General features: G+C 40.1%; 1 protein-coding gene across 2 annotated transcripts in view; it reads right to left on the reverse strand.

Moving 5' to 3' along the window:
• DYNC1I1 (dynein cytoplasmic 1 intermediate chain 1) overlaps positions 1-21,632 on the reverse strand; it is a 281,312-nt gene that overhangs the window by 241,973 nt on the left and 17,707 nt on the right. Inside the window, exons 2-4 of one of the 2 annotated variants that reach the window (XM_006114494.4) lie at positions 19,517-19,634; positions 17,285-17,399; positions 13,703-13,760 (exon numbers count right to left, since the gene is read on the reverse strand). In XM_006114494.4, the coding sequence (XP_006114556.1) occupies positions 13,703-13,760; positions 17,285-17,399; positions 19,517-19,624 (281 nt within the window). In that variant the 5' untranslated portion in view covers positions 19,625-19,634. Of the gene's footprint in view, positions 1-13,702; positions 13,794-17,284; positions 17,400-19,516; positions 19,635-21,632 lie in introns of both variants that reach the window. The other variant, XM_006114493.4, reaches the window with a different exon arrangement.

Genomic DNA, 21,632 nt, shown 5'->3' on the forward strand with positions numbered 1-21,632 from the left:
TACTTCAATTGCTGATACTGTAGAATTTATTCTGCACAGTTTCTCTCCTCCCAGGTCTTTACCCTGAAGATCAGCACTTTCAAAGAGGCTTCACATTGAAACAGTGGAAAAGTTAGCCTTCCAAAGGAGCCTCTGCCGGAACAGACACTTACACCACAGCATTGCAAGGGGCTGTTGAGCAGAACAGGAGGAAAGCACACAGCCTGGTCTTCCATTTCCTGTCATCAAGAGCTGCTTTGCTTTTCTAGTAAATGGGGAAACTAGTGACAGTACAGTGACTCCAAAGGGAACAGCTAACTTACAGTATTCATTTGTTTCATTAATCATACTCCCAGCAAAAGTAACAGGCCTGTCCTAAAATGGTGTCTCAATAGCGGAAATGGTATTACTTCCTAATCCTAGAAATATTATGGAGGAGTTGGTCATGATTCCACAGGTAAGGCTGCAAATAATTTTTCCATACATCTATCCCATATGCTTATCATGGCAGTTTGCTAAATTAAAACACAAGAACAGACTATGGAGGACAGCAGCATGTGTTGCAGAGTAAGCACTGAGGCACCTTGCTCCACAGAGTATAAAGCAGCACCAATGTTTCCTCTATTTTTTCCCATCCATGTGCAGAAAAAATATTATTATGCACATCCCAGGCATGTGTGGATGTGCACCACCAGTAGAGACACATGCTGCTGGTTGTGGCCACTCTGCTAATCAGGAGGGCGGCATTTGAATCTCTCCTAGGTGGCTGCCCAGGCAACTCAGTTTACAGGGAATACTGCTTTCAACCCCTTTACAATAAAAAGAAAGGTGGTTTTCCTTAATTTCACTTGGTAATGCCATTTACTGTGTGGTTAATCTTTTTTCCATTTGTAAACTCCCAAGATTGCACTGAAAAAGATGAATTTATAGTTGAGCCAATTGTTGATTTAGCTACAGAAATCTTATTTGATGGAGTTCTCGAAACGTAAAAATTGGTTTTTTTTGGAGGGGAGGGTCCTTATGCCATAATTTTTCTAAAAGTTTCTATTTTAAATTTCTTATTGATCAACACTGTAATAGAAAAGTGTCATTGAGATGTTTGATACATATGTTTTTCTTATTCCAGTCCATTATGTTAACTGAGATGTACTATCTTTTGGGGATTTTTATAACTTTTTAAATTTATTTTCACAATTTAAAAAGTGAATACATGTCAATTACAAACAACTAATGTATGAAGGAACAGAAGAGATAAAACTGTTCAGAAATGATCAAGTATAGTTTACCTCAATGGCTGGTCTGCCTATAAATCATCACCTTCCCACCATATGCACTGGTTTTGGAGACCATTTGCATGTTCCCAGTCTTATCTAAAGGAAAATGCCTTCCTCATGCTACTTGTTCTGAGCAGGAAAACTGCAGCAAGATGGTTAACAGTATTTTGGGAGGTTCTGTTTTACTAAACAAGGGTTTGCTTATGGCATCAGTTCAGACAGAATGCTCATAGATCACCGAGAGTGTTTGTACCAAGAGTATATGTGATGAAATACAGCAGGGGATTTGGCAAGAGTGTTGGAGCACCGTCATGCACTTTGGATTATAATGACACTTCCAAACAGATGGACGCCCTGCCTTCCACTGTCAACCACTGAGAAGAGTGACAGGGACCTCCATGAGAAAGAAGTACTATCTTTTGGCAGCCTGACAGCCTTCAGCAATAGTAATGGCTCTGAACAAAAGATTGTATACTTTAAAAAAAGTATATTTCTTAATGGGACTATTTACAAAGAAGATGGCAATTTATACATTTCTGCATCCTGGTTAAATCACAGATAAACTGCAGGCCTATATTTAAACTGGCTTTGAAGTCCATTTTGAATTCGGACTAGAACTCAACCATCTTAAACATGGTATAAAGAAAGCAGGTAGATATAGTGGGCTAAATTCCTTGCTGACTTATGTCTCATGGAGACATATTAATGCACACCAGCAATTAAATTGGCCCCGTCTGTTTAATTATATCATACAAGTCATCTTCCTAATGTTGATCTAATTTATAGCCTACTACTACCCAAGTTCCGGTCTTGACATTAATGTTAATTTATCAGCAGGGTATACAGCATGCTGTGTCTGCTAGTACTGAAGGTCAAACAGTTAGCAACTTTTGCCCACAAATCTATAAAGACTTACAGTCAGTGTCGCAAACTGTAGACTGTCATTTTGCAACTGGATTAATAAAAAGCATGTGCATGAGGGAGACAGGATTTGTTGATACTGATCTGCAGAGAAGCCATTGGTTTGTTTGCTCCTAGAGCACAGGAATCTGTAATGTGGCTTGAACACTTTCCCTTCAGATAGGTATCAACTCTTCAATCTTATTTTTATGTGTAAACCCCAGAATAAGCTGGGAGAAAAAAAGAAGCTTTGAATATTTTGGCCACTCTATTTTTCATGTCTGTGCTAAAATATCTCAGAAAGCTAACTTGTCCTTGTATCCAGTGTTCCCTCTAAGCTGGGCCACACAACTTCACAGGTGATTAATCAGCCCCGTCCAGTCAGAGGCTGGGGCTCTGAGCAGGGAGCTGACTGACTGACTAGATGGGGCTGATTAATCACCTGTGAAGCTGTGCTGCAGCAGTTTAGAGGGAACATAGTTTGTATCCTTGATCATAAAGGAGTTGCTGGGGCCAGATCCAAAGCCTATTGAATTAATGGGATTCTTTTTATTTAATGGGTTTTGGATTAGATCCCATAAGAAAAATGCATCATTGGCCTTTTACCAAATATCAAGAGCCACAGCATGAAAAGAACACACAACAGCCCGTCAGGGGAATCAAACAGATAACATGCAGGTTGGTGCCTTTGTGATGAGCAGACACTATTGTACTGAAGAAGATGGAAGACCTGAGAGAGAAGAATTTTGGTAATTTACAGAACTGTGGGCTGTAGGGCTTGAGGGCTGCTCTTGAGAGTCAATGGTTTTCTTCAGAATCACCACTCTCTAATCTCTTGCTTTAAAAATCATGTTCCTTTTCATCATCCTCACCCACATCTGTTTGTAGATTCTATTATAGACGTTATACTAAAAGGTCAAGATAAACGTGAATAAGGTAAGTGCGATCTAGACCAATATGCACAGTGGGATTTTATCAAACTAAACAAGAAATTACCATTAAAGGGTCTTGTTTTCCTTTGTGCTTCACAAAAGAAGGACTTATCTGAGTGCAGACCTTGCACCAGTTTAATGACAGATGTGGTGTTGCCACAATTTAATTGAACTGGGGTGAAATTTTGTGTGAGGACACCATTCCATTCTACTAAAACCTGGCTTGTGTCTATTAAACAATTGAAAAGATTTACATTAAGGCTAAAGTTGTTTATTTTTGTGGTGTCACAATATAATTTTTATCATCTTTGTTGTGTAGCTATTCATTTAGCTTGCTTTGAAAAAATGGAAGTTTTAGGTGCGACGCCAAAATGGGAGATTATGCCCCCTCCTTTCAGCTGCAGACCTGACTTTGGTGATCCATTCATTCATGGCCTTCGTGCATTATCTCTGTAATCATATCGAGGAATAAGGCCACAAATCTGGCACAATTTTATAAACACCTTTCATCCTGATCTCCGGTGTCTTACTTGAAAAGTCCATCACTTTATTCACTATAAATTGCTTTAATACAAAAGATGCTAATTTTTAGTTAGTTTTTTAGCCCTGGTCTACACTAGGGAGTTATTTTTTAAATAATACCCTTATTTTGAAATAATAAGTGGAGTATCCACACTACCAAGCCCATTATTTCAAAATAACAGGCTGGTTATTTTGAAATCTGTACTCCTACTTTCCTTGGGGAATAATGCTTATTTTGAAATAGTGTTAGTGTGGTACTCCACTGCTGCTATTTTGAAATAACTACTCCCCTGAAGTACAGGCTGAATCTCTCTTAACTGGGACTCTCAGGTCCGGCAACATCCCTGGTCTGGCAGGACCACAGATGTCCCAGGACCAGAGATTCCCAGTAGAGGGCTAGTGGCTGGGATCCCTGCAGGGGGGCTAGAACCCAGTAGTGCGGCTGCCCCCTGGCAGCAAATTGGGAGCCCAGCAGTAGGTCTGCTGCCACCTGGTGTCTACACTGCAGGGGGCAGGAGGCAGAGGGGCTGGAGCTCAGCAACACAACCAAGAGCTTGGCAGCCCTGCTGCCACCAAGTAGAGCAGCTGCTCAGCGGGACTAGAGGGCAGTGTGGCTGCCCTGTGGGCTGGGAGCCTGACCATGAGGCTACTTGGCAATGGGGCCAGGAACCCAGGAGTGGAGCTGTTGCCTCGTGGCACAGCAAAGAGCCCAGTGAGGCCGGGAGGCAATGGGGCTGCCGACCAAGGCTGAAGCCCAAGCGGAGCTGTTGCCCAGTGGTGCAGCTGGACCCCAGCAGAGGGGCTGCCCCACGGGGCTAGGAGTCCAGCAATGGGACTGTGAATGCAAGTGGCGGGGCTGCCACGATGGGGCCAGGAGCTCTGCGTGCAGAGGTTCCGGTGGCAGAGGGAAGCTATTTGGCAGTGAGGCCATGGCTGGGGGAGGGCAGTGACGGGCGGGAGGTGGGAGAGGGGGATACTTAGAAATCACTTTCTCCTGTCCATCAAAATCCCTCATCTGGGACCGGTCATGTCTAGAGGGTGATGGACTAAGGAAGTCCAACCTGTAATTACTCCCCAGTGCTGCCTGAGACTCTACGTTGAGGTAGCGCATCCACAATAACAGAGCCTACCTTAGACTAATGTCAAGGCTCCCCTGTAGCAGGGAAACGCTATTTTGATTTTATTTCAGGAGTTATTATTTCAAATATAGTTATTTTGAAATAATTTCTTAGTGTAGACATGCCCCCAGTATCTTGTACCACTCACATCTATTGCAGATCTTTAGCAAAGTCAAAACATACAAAATTCTACCTCTCTAATACCTGAAATTACTAGGCTCATACATACATTTTCTTATACACTTGCAAAGTAAAATTGATTTTTAAAAAAATCCTCCAATCATCTTTCTGACACTGTTAAAGCTAGAAAAAGAGCTGCCTGGTCATGAATCAATGTTATTCTGAAATAAAGCACTAAAAATCCTCACTGAATAATGAGAACTTTGAGTTTTGGCAAGTTGACTCCAGGTTGTTAATCACCCCCAAATTATTTGTAAAGGCTTTTGAGTGAGGATTTATTTTCTTTTTCAAAAGACTGGAAGTAAGACAGAATTCCCCTTAAATCAATTTTAGCAGAGGTAACCACAAGTTTAATTTAACAAACTAGCAGATGTACCTGGCATTACTTGAGCTTTAACTGAAGTAATTTAAAAAAGTGAAAAATATACATGCTTTATTTCAATAATTTTTTAAAAGTGCAATTAAGGAAAAGGAAGGCTGGAGTGAGAGTTGGATGGTGAGGAGGGTAGGGGCTGGGTGGCTGGGGCAGAGGGTTGGGAGGTGTGGGTGGGGATTAAGGCAGGAGAAGGGGGACTCAGGGCAGGTGGGTGGGGGGGCCTCAGGGCAGGGAGAGGGAGCACAGAAGTCAAGACAGATGGGAGGTACAGGGTTGAGGTGAGGGGGCTGGGAGGTGGGATGGGCTTTCTGGGGCTGTCAATGGCGATGAGGGAGGTGCTACTCCAGTGGTGATTCCTCCCAAGGGCCTGGGGCAGTGATTCCTTGTCAGCAGGCAACCCCAGTTTCCTCCCCCTGCAGGCTGTCTTGGGAGACCAGGCTCCAGAGCTGCTGTCTCCTCCAGGAGCTTCCGATTGCAGCCTGGGTGGGACAAAGCTCTTGAGCCCGGCCCCCCACCCAGACAGCTGGCAGAGCCCTTCTCTCCCCCCTCATAGCCTATTTGGAGGGGTCAGGTTCTGGGGGCTGCTCCCAGCCTCCACCTCCCCCGGCAGATGGCAGATTGTTGGGGGCTAAGGTTCCTGAGGCTGCCCCTGGCCTGCCATGTTGTTCCCTCCCACCCCACACAAAGGCTGGGGGAGGTGAGGCTCTAGAAGCTGCCCCCACCTCCAGCTACCCCCACCTCCAGTTACCCCTGCAGGCTGTCTATGGGAAGCAAGCATCCAGGGACCACCCGTAGTCCCCAGCAGCCTTCCTGCAGGCTGCGGGAGGGGGTGAGGCTCTGGGGGCTGCCACCTTCCAGCAGCCTCTCCACAGCCTGAAAGCTGTCTGGGGCAGGGAGACAGGCTCTGAGGCTGCCTCCTCCTTCAGAGCATTCCCCTCCCACGCCCTACAGGCCAAGGGTCTGGGGGCTGCCCCCTCAGTGATCCCCCTGCAGCCTGTCGGGGGAGGGCAAGACTCCAGGGGCTGTCCCCTCCTCTAGTGCCTCCCCCCATGGCCTGCAGGCTCTCCACAGGAGGGGGAAGGCTCCAGGTTTGGGAAAGGGGGGGCTACTTAGTCAGACTGGAGGCAGGCAAGATGAACATAAGAATGGCCATACTCATCAGACCAAAGGTCCATCTAGACCAGTATCCATTCTTCCAATAGTGGCCAATGCCAGATGCCCCAGAGGGAGTGAACAGAAACAGGTAATCACCAAGTGATCCCTTTCCTGTCATCTATTTCCAGTCCCTGACAAACAGAGGCCAGGGACACCTTTCCTACTCATTCTGGCTAATAAGTTTTGATGGATGTAACCTCCATGAATTTATCTAGTTCTTTTTTGAACCCTGTTAAAGTCCTGGTCTTCTCAGCATCCTCTGGCAGGGAGTTCCATAGGTTGACAGGGTGAAAGCGCCCCAGCCCTTCTGGTCTCTCCTTTGGTGCTGCAGCTGCCCCTAGTGGCCATTCTCAGTATTGCATCCCTTCTCTCTATGTCCCTCCCTTTTGTGTTCCTTGGTTCTCTGCCCCCACCCTTTCCATTTCATAGAATCATAGACGTGGAAGAGACCTTAGGAGGTCGTTAAATCCAACCCCATGCTAAAAGCAGGACCAATCCAAACTAAATCATCCCAGCCAAGGCTTTGTCAAGCTGGGACTGAAAAACCTCTAGAAATGAAGATTCCATCACCTCCCTAGATAACCCATTTCAGTACTTCACTGGAAAACAGTCCCATTCCCAGAACTTCCCATTTTCTGAACACAAGCAAACCCTGACCTTGGCTTAAGTTAGAGTAAGAGGAAGCCGCATACCAAATTTGATGGTCCTAGCTCTTACTGTTTAAGAGGAGTCCTTGAATAAACAGAATCACAGACAGATGGACTCGCAGACAGACACGCTCTAGGGCATGTCTAAACTACATTCCTGTTTCAAAAGACGGGTGTAAATTAGATCGAAATTGCAAATAAATCCGGGATTTGAATTTCTCACGCTTCATTTGCATAATGGACACATTCTTTTGAAAACGGGTATTTCAAAAGTGAAATCACTGTCTAGATGCAGTTCTTTCAGGAAAAAAAACACCCTTTTTCGAAAGATCCTGTACTTTCTGAAAGAACCACGTCTAGATGCCGGTTTCACTTTCAAAATACCAATTTTCAAAAGAATGCACGGATGCCATTATGCAAATGAAGCGCAGGAAATTCAAAAATGAGGAGTATAGGATCTTTCAAAAAAGGGTGGGGTTTTTTTAAAGAACCATGTCTAGATGGTAGTTTCACTTTCGAAAGATCCGTTTTCGAAAGAACACGCAGACACCATTATGCAATGAAGTGCGGGAAATTCAAATTGCAATTTCCGGCTTCATTTGCAATTTTGATCTATCTAATTGACATCCCTCTTTTGAAAGAGGGATGTAGTTTAGACATAGCCTTAGCTATAGATATGTTACTCAGAAAATGTCTGTTTTTTTTCTTGCTAAACTGAAGTTTAGCAGTATAATGAGTGTAGATGAGCTTACTGAATGCAGCTGGAGCTCATGTTTCTAATACATTTTATAAAGCATTCCTTTGCAAATGGCAGCCTCCCCACCTTCTCCAATTTACAGCACAGAGAAGCTTGCTAATGAGAAAAATAATTAAAGATCCAGGGGACAGAACTGCATATATGAAAGCCCTTAATGATAACACAGGCTCACACATTAAAGACCGGCAACTGATTCTAATTAATATAGACCATCCTGACTTTATAACTGGCAGGCATTGAAAAATATGCCTCACTTTCTAGGTCAGATGTACAGAGACTTAAAAGCAACTGCCTTATATTGTCCCTAAGGTGTCTTCTTATATTTATAGGATTCCAAAATGTTGGCATAGAGAGTCTTTGGCACTTTATGGCTTTATACACATTTTATATATGTATATGCTTTGAAGACAGAGGATCAGATTGTGTGTCCCTGGTCAGGTGCCAAAGGAGGGAAAGATTACAAGAAACCTTCCCCTCTCCTTCCCCCCCCCCACCCCCCCAGTCCTCTTATGTGCCTATAGAGGATCCAGCCATAATAATGTAACTAGGCAGTTCAGGCATTATGTGAAGCTAATGTCAGCATGAGCCCTAGCTGAATTGGATGAAGGGGAGCCTAAGGCTTGGCTGTCATATGGCCAAGCCGGGTAGAGGAAATAGGTCAGACATTTCATATTGCATACTTTTAAAGGATATCACAGTGACCCCAGAACTCTGAGAGAGGCAGCTGAGTAAGCTGGAATTCTTCCTGTGACACTAACTACAATGCAGCACCTTAAGCATAATCTAGCCCATTACAGTGAACAGAACGAGATGCTTAGCCCCTTATGACAAGAGGTTCTGATGACAACGTCATGGTAACATGGTGGGAGGATATGTAATATATGATGTGGGTTACTCTCTTGTCATGAAATGTTAATCTTCTTTATGTCAATTATAGAAAATGTGACTGAGTATGATAACTAGTTTATAAATTTCCCAAATGCTATATTACAAAATTTCACTTCTAATTTACAGTGAGAAATTCCTTTTGGTTTTAGAACTACATTGCCACATACTTTCAGAATTATTGTATAATGATAGGGAGAGACTGTATTTCTTTATTCAGCTTGTGTCAATTTCATATAATAATACAAACATATATGGTAAAAACAGTATGCATACATGCATACAATTGCACTCACCAATTCTTAATTACTTTTGTCCAGTGAAGAATGTGATAGATTTTATTCTAATAAAGAAATTGTTTTTCACCTACAGCACCTAGTATACCTAGATGAGCCTCATACTGCATTTCTCTGTCATTTAGATCCTACATTTAATGATCATCCCTCCAGACCTGAGGAGTGTGCAATTTGATTTCTGAAATTTGAATGTCAGAAAACAGATACACTTCTTTTAATGACCTATGTGGAAGGATCTCAGAGGGGTAGTCATGTTAGTCTGTATCTTTAAAAATGAGTGGTCCTGTGGCAGGTTAGCGAAGAACCAAAGTATATAGATTCATGAGCTTTTGTGGGCAAAACCCACTTCATCAGATGAATTGGAGTGGAAATAACTGAAAAGAAGTACTTGTCAATTGTAGGACCTATGTTAATGAAGCTAATTAAGTGGGCTGGATGTGTCCCATGCATAGCTTTTGATGTGGAAATGCAGATGTTAATGGCAGGAAAAATTGGTTTTGTGGAAGGAAGAAGGAGAGATATAACCCATTCCCAAATTCTTATGACCAATTTATTTTCCTTTCAATGGATCCTAAGTTTTCACTGTGATCTGGATATCTTTTTAAATGTACTCCTTATTGGCTCAGCAAGCTTAACTGTGTGCAAATTAATAACTACCGATATTTTTACACTACAAAGAAGATTGAAGCTGCCACTGTCGGTCTTCCAGGGTTAGAATTAACGGGTTTAGTGAAGACATGCTAATTTGAACTGAGAGGGCACTCTGGTTGATGCTGGTAGTCCTGCTTCCATGAGAAGTAAGGGAAGTTGAAGGGAGAATATTCTCCCTTTGACTTCCTTCAGTGTGGACCATGCCAAAAGTCAAGTTAAGGTACTTTGACTTCAGCTTTGAAGTTGTATATCTTAATTTGACCTTATCCTGTAGTATAGACATATCGTAAAGCAACTCTTTAAAAGTGATTTAAAAAAATTTATACCATCAAGAAAAATCTGCTGTCAATAAAAACTGTTACCTTTGTTTCTAGGCAATAACAACACATCTGCTTTTTATAGTAACACTTTAAGAAGACCCTATCATTTGTGAAACTAGTAATACAATTAAATGTTGGCAACTTGAAACCCGAGCAATAGCACAACAACATCACTGTGCAAAACCTGTCAGATATATTAACTTAATAATAGGGCAACTGATTTGCTTTAGAAGATCTTAAAGAATTTTGTTGTATCACTTTCTTTTGAAAGACCTTTGCTGTACTCAAAGAGGAGATATGAGACAGGACTGCCATAAATCACATCTGTTCATCAAAATAAAACATTCTCCTAATACTTAAAAATTACTAAAACAGATTGGGATCTACCCTCTTCCTTTTGTTTTTGATTAACATCTAGCTACAGTGAAACATCCCCAATAAAAAAGCCTGGCATCCTAATACTCTGTTTAACTAGTCCAATTGTGCTCTGCCACTTTCCTAGATAGGGAACTAACTGATTAAAAATAAAGCATTGCAAATAAAGCTGAGTCACCAAGACTGCAAGCTACAGTGGTTTCATGCAAAGTGCACAAAAAGAATACAGCACTGGAGCTTAGTGGATGAGAAAGCTACAGCCACTAGGCCAGGGAGAGATCAGCAAAAAAAACCTTACTTAATCTTGGGGGCTAAGAATATCTGACATCATTTAACACCCTTTTCTGACATAATTGCTGAAAAGATAAATAAAAAAAAAAGCTACAAAAGAATTATTACAGAAGTATTTGGGAAAATGTCTTCTTCGGCTTCACTCTATAACTCAGCAGGCAGCTGAATGCATTAGCTATGGATCTGTCCCATCCACCTATGCCATCTCAGCAGTTAACGTGACGATGGAGGAACTGTATTCAAAAGCAAACCAATATTAGGAGGAAAATGGAATTATAGAAGTTACAGCATGAATCATTTTTAGACAACAGATGGTGAAATATCACAATGGGGGGAGGGCTTTAATGGTTCATTGGACCAGTGTAGATAAATAAGAAAATATGGCAATTCAGAGGGACACAGAAGAAAAAAGTCTAGATCTGTTAGAAAATCACTACCATATTCCATAAAACACAATCTAGTGCTCACAGTAACTGCTCTGTGATGTTGCAATGGGCAGAAAATTATGCAAACAATCAGACAGAAAGGTGCTATTGCAACTCAAAGATACAAATAGCTGTGGGTTTTCCCCTTGCATGCAAGTCCAGTAACTCACAGAGGAACCACACAGTATTAAAAGAGAACATGTGATGCAGTTAAGAAAAATAAACCTAGTATTCTGTTTTAATAGCAGCATGACATGTTCAAAACAGGGTTCAAAAAGAGCTAAATACATTCATGGAGGTTAGGTCCATCAATATTTATTAGCCAGGATCGGTAGAAATGGTGTCCCTAGCCTCTTTCAGAGGCTGGAAATGGGTGACAGGAGAGGGATCACTTGACGATTATTTGTCCTGTTCACTCTCTCTGAGGCATATGGCATTGGCCACTGTCAGCAGACAGGATACTGGACTAGATGGGGGGTCTGACCCTTTATCGCCATTCTTATGTTCTTATGTAAGACACGAGAGATAATTGTTCTGTCTGTTTCACACTGGTGAGGCCTCAGTAGAACAGTGTCCTATTTTGGGGACCAATGTGGAAAAACTCAAGACAATCCAGAGGAAAGCAAAAAAATAATAAAAGGTTTAGAAATCCTCAACTCTGAGGAAAGGTTTAAAAATACTGGGATGTTTAGTCTTTAGACTGAAAGGAGAGCCAATAATAATCTTTAGTTAAAGAGGATGGTGATTAGTTGTTCTCTATGTCCATTGAAGGTAGGACACACAATAATCAAGTTAATGTGCAGCAAGAGATATTTCAGTTAGTTATTATTAAAAAACTTTCCAACTCTAAGGATATTTTAGAACTAGAATAGGCTATTATGGGAAATAGCGGAATCCCCGTCTCTGTGAGATTTTTAAGAATAGGTTAGATAAATACCTATCAGAAATGGTGCAGGTATACTTGGTCCTTCTTTAGTACAGCAAGGTGAACTAGAATTATGACCTCTCAAGGTCAATTGCAACCCTCCTAGAATCATTTCCACGGTTCTAGAATCACAGCAATCCTGTACCCAATAATGCATCATGTACTATACTCTGCAACTCACTTCTTGAAAAAAATGTAAGAACAAAATAATGTAAGAACTTAATAATGGTCATTTGGATAAAATTCCTTTCTGATAATTTAACTGTCCATTGTACTGCACCACTACCTTACTGCTGTTTTGCAGATTCACTCTTAACATAGCTCATAAATATTTACAACGTATCTGAATAAGACCTGATCTAGAAGTGAGGTCAAATTGACCTCACTGGGTTCAGATTGTTTCAGATATGGACAGACTCCTTCCTCTTTGGAATAGCACTGTTGATTTGCTCAAATAGGAGCCATTGTTAAAAAATCCAGTGCAATTCCTTCGTTCAGTTAGGCACCAAAGTAGGAGAATCAGTGGCTGTGGCTACAGAAAATACTATGGAACTACAGATTAAACAGTGGGAAATAATTCACCCAGATTTCAGTGCTATTATGGAATACCAGATTAAAGGAGGAAGTAGCCATACGTAGATAATGACTGAGATAGCTACAGCAATATAAGAGTGTGGCCATAAGTGCAATATTTCCTGATACCATTGCTTTCATTTTGAGCAAAGGAGTAATGAGGCACACAGCAAGTACAGGCAGCAAAATAACTGTGGAATAAGAAGCTAGAACAGACCACAGGAGAAGAGGGAGTTGGAAGAGATAGCAGTTTCTCTTTGTATATCCAAGGCAACTAAGCCTTTCACCATATACTGAATATAGAATGTGGTACCACTCTGGCCATTCCTCCATGTTGGAAGGGAAGCCCCAAATGCAGTCCAAAAGGATTCTAATAGTTATACACAAGATGTATCCAGGTAAGATGCACAATCACAAATAACCCCCCAGAGAGATCAACTTGCAGATGGTCACATGGTCTTAACTGATAACATGCATCAGGACCCCCTGCTGGCAACATAAATTACTATGCAACCCAGGAAGCTCCAGGCCCTTCTCTACTGTTGGGCTCCAGGGCCATTGCCCTCTTTATCCCTCCTCTCCGTCCCCCATCAGCAGCTCTGCATGGCCATCTGTTTTACACTTTCCTCCCATTCCAGCTATGGTTTTGCAGAGAAGAATATTAGTAAAATGTTCTTACATTTCCCAGGCATTTCTAAATAAGCTATTCCCCATCCCTCAGGTACATGCGCACTTTTACTATCATGCACTGTGTGCAAAGCCTAAGGCAGACAAGTGTTACATGGAATGGTGTGGCCAATAGGACTTCAAGGGGACATGCAAGGATAGAGGTCTAAAGGACTTTCTAGGTCCTTGGTGCTCACCATGTTTCCATTCTGAGCAGGCAGAATTATAGGGATGGTTTTAAATACACACACTACAAACACACACACAATTTCTGCTTCTTGTATTAGTTTCTGATGTCTGTAACTTACTCCATACCTGACATCAGCCTTATTGAATGATAACACATAGTGAAGAATGCAGAAACAAATGGATCTACAATGTTTTTGTTTAAATAAATAAAAAATAATGGTGAGAAAACAATACTTTCATTGAACATTATCTAATGCCTTTCTTACCTTCCTATGGGTCCCAGATCTCCTGAATCCTGGCTGCCAGCTTCACTGGGGGTGCTCACTGATTTCGAAGAGGGAGACATAGGGGTTGGGACTAAATAATGAAAATAACAGGTATCCCATGTTAAAACATGCAGCGACTGCACTGATGAAGAGCAGTGTCAGACAAATCAAAACCAATGAACCAAATGATCGTGGATAAATGATTAGGAGAGTTTGAAATGATAAAAGCAAACAAGGAAAGGAAAGAAAAAGAAAAGGAAGAGAGTCAAGTGAATTTTTAAATATTTTTGGAGATTTTAAAATTTTAATGACGTTAGATGAATCTGAAAGCCAATTGTGATTCTATATATAATGGATGTAGGGAGTACTGTGGAAATAAAGCAACGCTGCTGTTTCTTTTGCTAATTTTAAATTTGAACAGTAGAAGATTTAAAAACATCAAATCTTTTTGTTTATTTGTCAGAAATCTAAGTGAACTCTTCTGCTAAATCAAATGGCAAGAGGCAATAAAGCAATTACATTTGAAATTAAATTAAAATATATTGAATGTGACCTACAATTTCTTTATGTAAATTAGACCCAAAGTAAAAACAGAATAGGGAAATCCAACCAGGCTAGAAAGCCTCTTCCAAAAGCAATGAGAACGTACATGCGTTGCTATGGTTGGGCTTTTATGTAATTTCAGTTGAGCAGCTTTACTGTTTCTGTTTGGGGGCCTGATTCCAACTTAACATTCACTAAAGTCAGTGAAAGACTCTCATGGACTTCAGTGGGCATTTACTCAGGCCTTTAGGCAGTTTCCTTTACTTACAGGGGCTAGTATATTTCATGTATATATATGCAGACAGGTTTGTCTTACTAAGTAGGAAAGGAACAAATCCATAGCTCAGGAGCTATCTGAATTAAAACTCTTAAGTGTAGAAACAATAAATATAGTAACTAAAAAATATGGTGATTTTTTTTTTCAAATTGTCCTTGAAGAAAGAAAGAAAGAAAGAAAGAAAGAAAGAAAGAAAGAAAGAAAGAAAGAAAGAAAGAAAGAAAGAAAGAAAGAAAGAAAGAAAGAAAGAAAGAAAGAAAGAAAGAAAGAAAGATCTCCCCACTCCAGATTTAATGTAAGTATCCTTGAAAGCAGCAACATGGAAGAAGACAGAGGGTTTTTAATGCACAGTAAAGATGTCCATTTGGTTTAAATCATGTGCATTTTCCTTTTACATTTAACAGAGCAACACTTTTAACTATTTTGTTATACCCTATAATATATAATGACAGACCTGTCAAGAGTCTTGGATTTTCCATTTGGTCAAATATTTCACACCTATTCTCACTAGAGATTGTCAGAGAAATGACTAGAGTATGATAAGTTAATTCATTTTCATGACAGCCCTTTGGCAGGTACAGGCATGCCGTGGTTTTGCATCTTTGGGCATGTTGACACTATGGAGCTAGGGGTGTGATTTCCAGCTCACCCAGACATAATTGGGCTATCTCTCATCAAGCTAGCATGCTAAAAATAGTACAGTAGCCAGGACAGTACAGGTAGCAAGAAAAGATGGCAGAGGCTAGCCATGCCAAGTACATACACATGTGATTCTAGCAGCTTTGTATGTGTCATGGCTAGCCCCATGTCACTGATCACCATTGCTCATACTATCCCACTTATGGTACTGTTCATAACATTCTAGACCAGGGCTGCATGCGGCCCATGGCCTGTTTGTTTGCAGTCCACAGTGAGATTTGGGTTCACGCAGGGCTCAACATGCTGGTTGCATGTGGGATCCTTTGAACATGGCTTCCACTGGGAACACACTCCACAACGGCGAGTCAATATAATGGTCTTCTGTTGATATGCATTTTAGTAGTAGTTGCTAAATTCCTGGACTGTCATTGCTCATTAAAAGTGCTGTCATTTGGGTGGAAATCAGGTAAATATTGCATTCTATTAATATCAGCAGAACTGACTTAAATGGGACCTGTGTGTTGTATAGTCTTGCCTTAATCTTTGTATTCATGCCCATCAGTATGAAAGAAGCTATTTGCATATATATTTGCATGTTTATGCAACCACACTTTAGCTACGGTTCTTGGCATGTGCTGCGAATATCATTGTGGCCCCCAGCGCTTCCAAAGTTGAGTAGCTCTGCTCTAGACTGATGAGAGCCAGTGCATGTATGCCCAAGCTGGGAATGGCATCTCTAGCTCCAAGTGCAGATGTAACTTCAGTTTTAGGTAACCCCAGGAGGAGCTGGATATTGTATGCAAAGCCAAAGGCCATATAATTGTAATTGTTAATGTCTTCTGAGTGAAGGCAAGGAAAGATCTTTTATTGGACCAACTTCTGTTGGTGGAGAAAACAAGCTTTCAGGTTTCACAAAGCTTTTCTTCGGTTTAGGGACAGAAACTAGGTTGTTCAAGTTAAATACTAGGTGGGCCAGATTGTTAAATACAAGAAGTTTAAAGTTTGAAGTTTATATGAGACTGCTCTTTGCTTTTGTAGGAAAATCAAATGTTAGCAGGCAGCAGCGTGCATTTCACCTTGTTGTAATGGGCAATAAAAATATCTTTTGAAGATATTGTGCAGGTTTACTTTGAGGGTGAGGACTAAGATGTCACTAAGAAATCATTTTCCTCTCCAATATATCTGATAAAGTGGGTTTTACCCATGAAAGTTCATGCTTTGTTGAGCTTTTCGCAAGTCCCTAACTACTGCAGGCAACAGTATCCCGGGGAGTAGAATTCTGGCCCCTTTGAAGTGAACAGGAAGACTCCTCCTCATTGATTTGAATGGGGACGTGATTTCATCCAGAATACTTAAGACATGTTTGAATGAGAGGGAGAGAGAAACAAATGAAAAACAGGCAAACTAATTTTTCACATTTGGGAACACATAACAAGCAGCACTCTGAATAAAGCATTGCCTGCAAGACATGTTAACATAAATAGACTTGCTAATGAAATCCATATTATAAAATCATCCCATATTTATTTAAGGTGGGGAGTCTATGTTTTAAGAACTAAAGAGTCAAAAACAGAAAAGCAATGAAAGTAACAAACTATACAAAACAATGTAAAATATTGGTTTGACAGTGTGTCTGTTAATATTTGAATATTTTCAGTTTTAATTCTCTTCAGTTATGCTTGTTTAAAATCATTTGAAATAATAAGAGAATCTTCCGCAGAGATATTTTCTCTCTTTGAGTATACAAATAATAAAATTTATGTCCAGTAATTGGTACCATTGAAGTATAATATTAATATCTTTGGGTGTATTGTTGAAAAGATAGGAGAGAATATAAATAGGAGAGCAACCAAAGAAAACAAACAAACCAAAGAATTATAAATTAATGGTTTAGAATTGTGTTTATGAAAAGCCCTCTCAGAAATAAAGCTGATGGTCTGCAATGGCAAGTGCTGGAAATGCTATGAACTGGTGTATACACATGAGTGATATGAATGGTTTCCAAGCAGAAGAGTTCACTTCACTAGTACAGCCAAATAACACAAAAGCAAAGCATGCTTTTAATAAAAACAATGCATTAACTGTGAAATAGCAACATGTTTACAACATGCTCATCTAAATACCTAGAGGTGGTTCTGGGGATATACCAATACTCTGTAATAAAGCCTCTGTCTCTCTTCTTTTGCGATCTAGATCTGAATCTTCTTGAACTGGCTCTTTCTTTTGCTGTTGATCAGCCTGAATTAAAGATAATAAACAATTAGCTTGAATAGCATACAATAAGGTTTCTTGATTAAATAGGAGGAAAACATATATATACCATGGTTCCTGGGTGATTATGGAGTACAATCTCCATATATTATAGAATAATATCCTTCACTCAAGCTCATCTGAAAAAGTGGGTTTTGCCCACCAAGGCTCATGATACTATATATGTTTTTGTTAGAATCTAAGGTGCAACAGGACTACTCGTTTTTGTGGAGTACCATGACAGCCATGAAGATACACTTGGTCAGCTCACTTATAATAAATTTATAACAAGAGGACTTTCCAAATGTTAGGGATTGGACTGAGCCAAAGGGATGTTTGTAAGAACAGTGCAGATTTATATGGAATATTTCTTTAACTATTATTCAAATCTTTTCCCTGTTACTTGTTGGATACCATTGTATTGTAGAACATTGGGAGGTTAAGAGAGGTTGAGAGAGACCTTTGCTCTTGATTCTGTATAAGAAAGCTGACGTTATAAGTTGAGACAATCAGACTGAATTAGCCCTGGACTGCACTACACTACAGAATGACTGGTATACCAGCATTGCTCAGGGGTGTGCCTAATCCACACCCTCCCCACTCCCAAGGGACATAGTTATTGCAACATAAGCGCTGGCTTAAACAGCTGGAGAGCTTTTCCCACTAGTATCGCTACCACCTCTCATGGGGGTGGAGTTATTAAGCCAACAACAACACTTTCTCCCCATTGGCTTAAATTATCTTCACCAGGATCGCTACAGCAGGTAGCTGTGCCAATGCAAGTTTCTAGAGTAGGTGAGCCCTTAGCTAAAATACCTGATATTTCATTTGAAAGTATTAAATAAATATGGCCATGCTTCTGTTCTCATTGACTATCAAGGGAAAGCTTCCACTGTCAGCAGTGCTGAAATGAATAGGGTCAACATGAGGGTAAATGTTCTTCTTCCTTAGGAAAAAAGATCAACAGAAATGGGAGCAAGTTTTCATCGCTCCTCAAAATCTGAGCTAGTATGTGTAGAATGCCTCTCTACAAAACACACACATGAACCTCATTAGAAGAAAGAGGGAGAGAGAGGCAAGAAGTATGGCTTCCAAACCTCCTGATGTCTGCAAGAAGATGTACAATCCAGTGGCTTGGCTCCCTCCTTTCCCCATGCCTCTCTTAACTGGCTGTTTAATATTGAATACAATGATGTTTAAAACCTTTATGGGGAGGCTCTTCTTCTTTTCCCCTTCCTGACTGACTTTGTGGGGTGTTTATTGGTAACTGCACAAAAATGTATAAAACGGAAAAAATATTAAAAGGGACAACATGAATTGGAATTTTGTTTTCTTGTATCACGTCAGATTCCACAGTAATTCTGTGAAACACATGGATGATATTAAGGTGTCAGTTTTAAAAGAAACCAGTTATTAGTAAGGGATAACAGGTGCTTTAAACTACAGTAAGTGTTGACATTTGAAGGAAAAGAAACATAATTATGTAATGCTTCTCTGACTTTGCATGAAAATTAATATCCTTTGCCTGTCAATTCTCACCTCTATTCCACTAAGTGACGGAATAAAAAGAAGTGCAAATCCCATAATGAAAAACCTAATGCATATTGTCAAGGACAAATAAACTAATATGTCAATCAAACTTTAACAGAAATGAAATGAAATGCTAGGAGACTAAAATGCAATTGCAATTATGTTTTAGTTTAGTGAAGAATAATCACTGTAAATCTGTTACCCTAGCCAGCAATCAAGCCAGTCTTAAGAGTAAAAAAAAGACAACAACAAAATACCCAAATGATGTATTTAGGTTTTAATGGCTCAAAAAAAATGGAATCCCTCTTCCCCCGCTAGAGGAATTCCCTTTCTACATATACAAGCATACCATGTTGTCCAAACTGTTCTCTGTTGACAACATTTTCTATTATGGAGGTGATTTATGTTTCAAACTTTTGTGGCTGAACAGAAGCATTTTTATTTTAAACCTAATGCTGCTGTTGTTATGAGGATCATTTCCTCTATGATGCTTACCTTACGTAAATAATATTGGGATGTTAAAACTTGGACCTTTCTGTAGGCTTCTGATATTTAATGAATTTGTGCATATTTACCTCTTTCTTTTTCCTTTCTTCTTCCTTACGTTTCTTCTCCTCTCTTATTTGTGCTAAGCGTTGCTTTTTGCGCTCAAGCTCAGCTTTTAAATCACTTTTGTCTGACATTTTGTCTCTGCTGAAAAATAAAATAAAGTTGTGGAAACTGAGAAAAATGGTCAGAGTTCATTTTTTTTTATTTACTGAAAAATGTTACTTGATTGCATCAAAAATTATTTGAGATTATTATAAATGCACAGTTATACAGGCATTGATTGTTACTTAGAAATGCAGTGTAATTATTAGACAACTTTCCATATTAGGAAATCATCTTTGTGAAGCAGTTGATTTTTGTCAGTCCTTTAAATTAATGCGTTAGTACCTAAAAAACTCCCACTGATTTCAATAAATTTTGGATTAGACACCAATCATTGTCCCACGAACCTTGCTGTAAACTTCATACTGACTTTGGTGAAAGATCAGGCTCTAAATAATAATGTCAGCCTTGGAACTCTTGTGACCATTTGCATATCTGAAGGGCTAAATTGTCCTCCTGTGCCAAGTCCTGTCGAGTAGCCAAATGTGGTACCAAGGATTTGTCAGGTGGTGGAAATGAAAGTGAATTTTCTCCCTAGTGTGGTAACTTGCCCTTTTTGCAGGATTAAATTCATTCGCTCTCTGAGGATTTATGCAAAGCAAAAGATAAGCCCTCAGTGTTTTGAAGTCACCAGCTTGTTCAGTCATTTAGGTGTGCTCTCCGAATCAGTGTTTTTTTAATTTATTTTACACATAGGTGACCTGCAGCACAGAGGGGCAACTTGACTGTACAAGATCATATGAAGCAGGAATAAATCGCAAAAGACCAACTATTGCCAGACTCGTGCTCTAACTATTGTACTATATTGTCACTTCACAAATCATTGACTTATTTACTCCATATGTAACATCAGCTTCAGAGCCACTAAGGACTATCATGCAATGGCATCTATAGGAATGTATTTACACAGTAGTACTTTACATATAGTTTCCTTAAGCAACACTAGTACACACTCTAGTATAAACAGCTAATTACATCCTTTTGTCCCGTACATGCAACAGAGGTTTATTGTCTGATGCAGAACATGGGACATTTGAATAGGTGATTCTCCAGTGAGACTAATGTCAGCTCCATATAAACCAGTGCCTGCACTGCTCCTGTTAATCTGTATGCTAAAAAAGACCTGACATTTCAATCTATCCAATTCTTCTCGTCACAAATTTTCCCTGTCAAAACAAGTAAAATTAGTCCATGCCAGCAAAGTTTCATTTGCACCCTAAACACACAACTGAAATTCTTAAGTTGTCCTCGAAGATATTTTTGTTTAGGGAGGATGGCAGAGAAATCTATGTAATATGCAGTAGATGTGTAAGCACACAGCAAATCTACAGCAATAACAGAAAGAGAAGGATCACGAGCATCTGCTTCAGCCCAGTCTGAACTATATGTGGCAAGTCATGCAAGTGAATGCTCCTCAGACTGAAATCGTAATTCAGACGCACCAGTTAAACATCACGTCACCATAAGCAGGTTACATCATGTCACCATAAGCTTCTTAGGCTCCCCAGAACCTGCAGTGTTCTCCAGATCCATTCTATATCAGCTCAGTGTATGCAGAAACAGAAGTGAGACTATAACTATGAAAAAGATTCAATTAGCTAACAAGCTCTGGCCCATCTGGCTGCATAATTGCACCCATGGCTGTATTTTTTGGTAGCCAGCTGGATTACTCCTTCTGTCCTGGCTCCATTCTTAAAGATAAATGCATTGTTCATTGTTTTCAGTTTGAGAAAAAGAAAACAAAACAGCCAGAACAACGATAATCCACCTAAATAGCACAAAGCAATATTACCTTAAGCAACAGTAATTTCTGGGTGCCCAGTGAATGGTAAGGTTGGTCAATATAAAAGATGAGATATTTTGAATGGGCAAATCCTTAGAAAATAATTGGGACTTTTTAATGATAATATCAGTATTACTCTTCCTTTAAAATCTGTGTTGGATTTGTGGGCCTTGCAATGATATGGCCTCAATCCTACTTGAAGACATTTTCCTAATCTGTTGCACACATTTGAATGCTGATTATAGAGTTTCCCCTAG

Source organism: Pelodiscus sinensis, chromosome 2, assembly GCF_052426305.1.
Source record: "Pelodiscus sinensis isolate ZL-2025 chromosome 2, ASM5242630v1, whole genome shotgun sequence".
Lineage (NCBI taxonomy): Eukaryota > Metazoa > Chordata > Testudines > Trionychidae > Pelodiscus > Pelodiscus sinensis.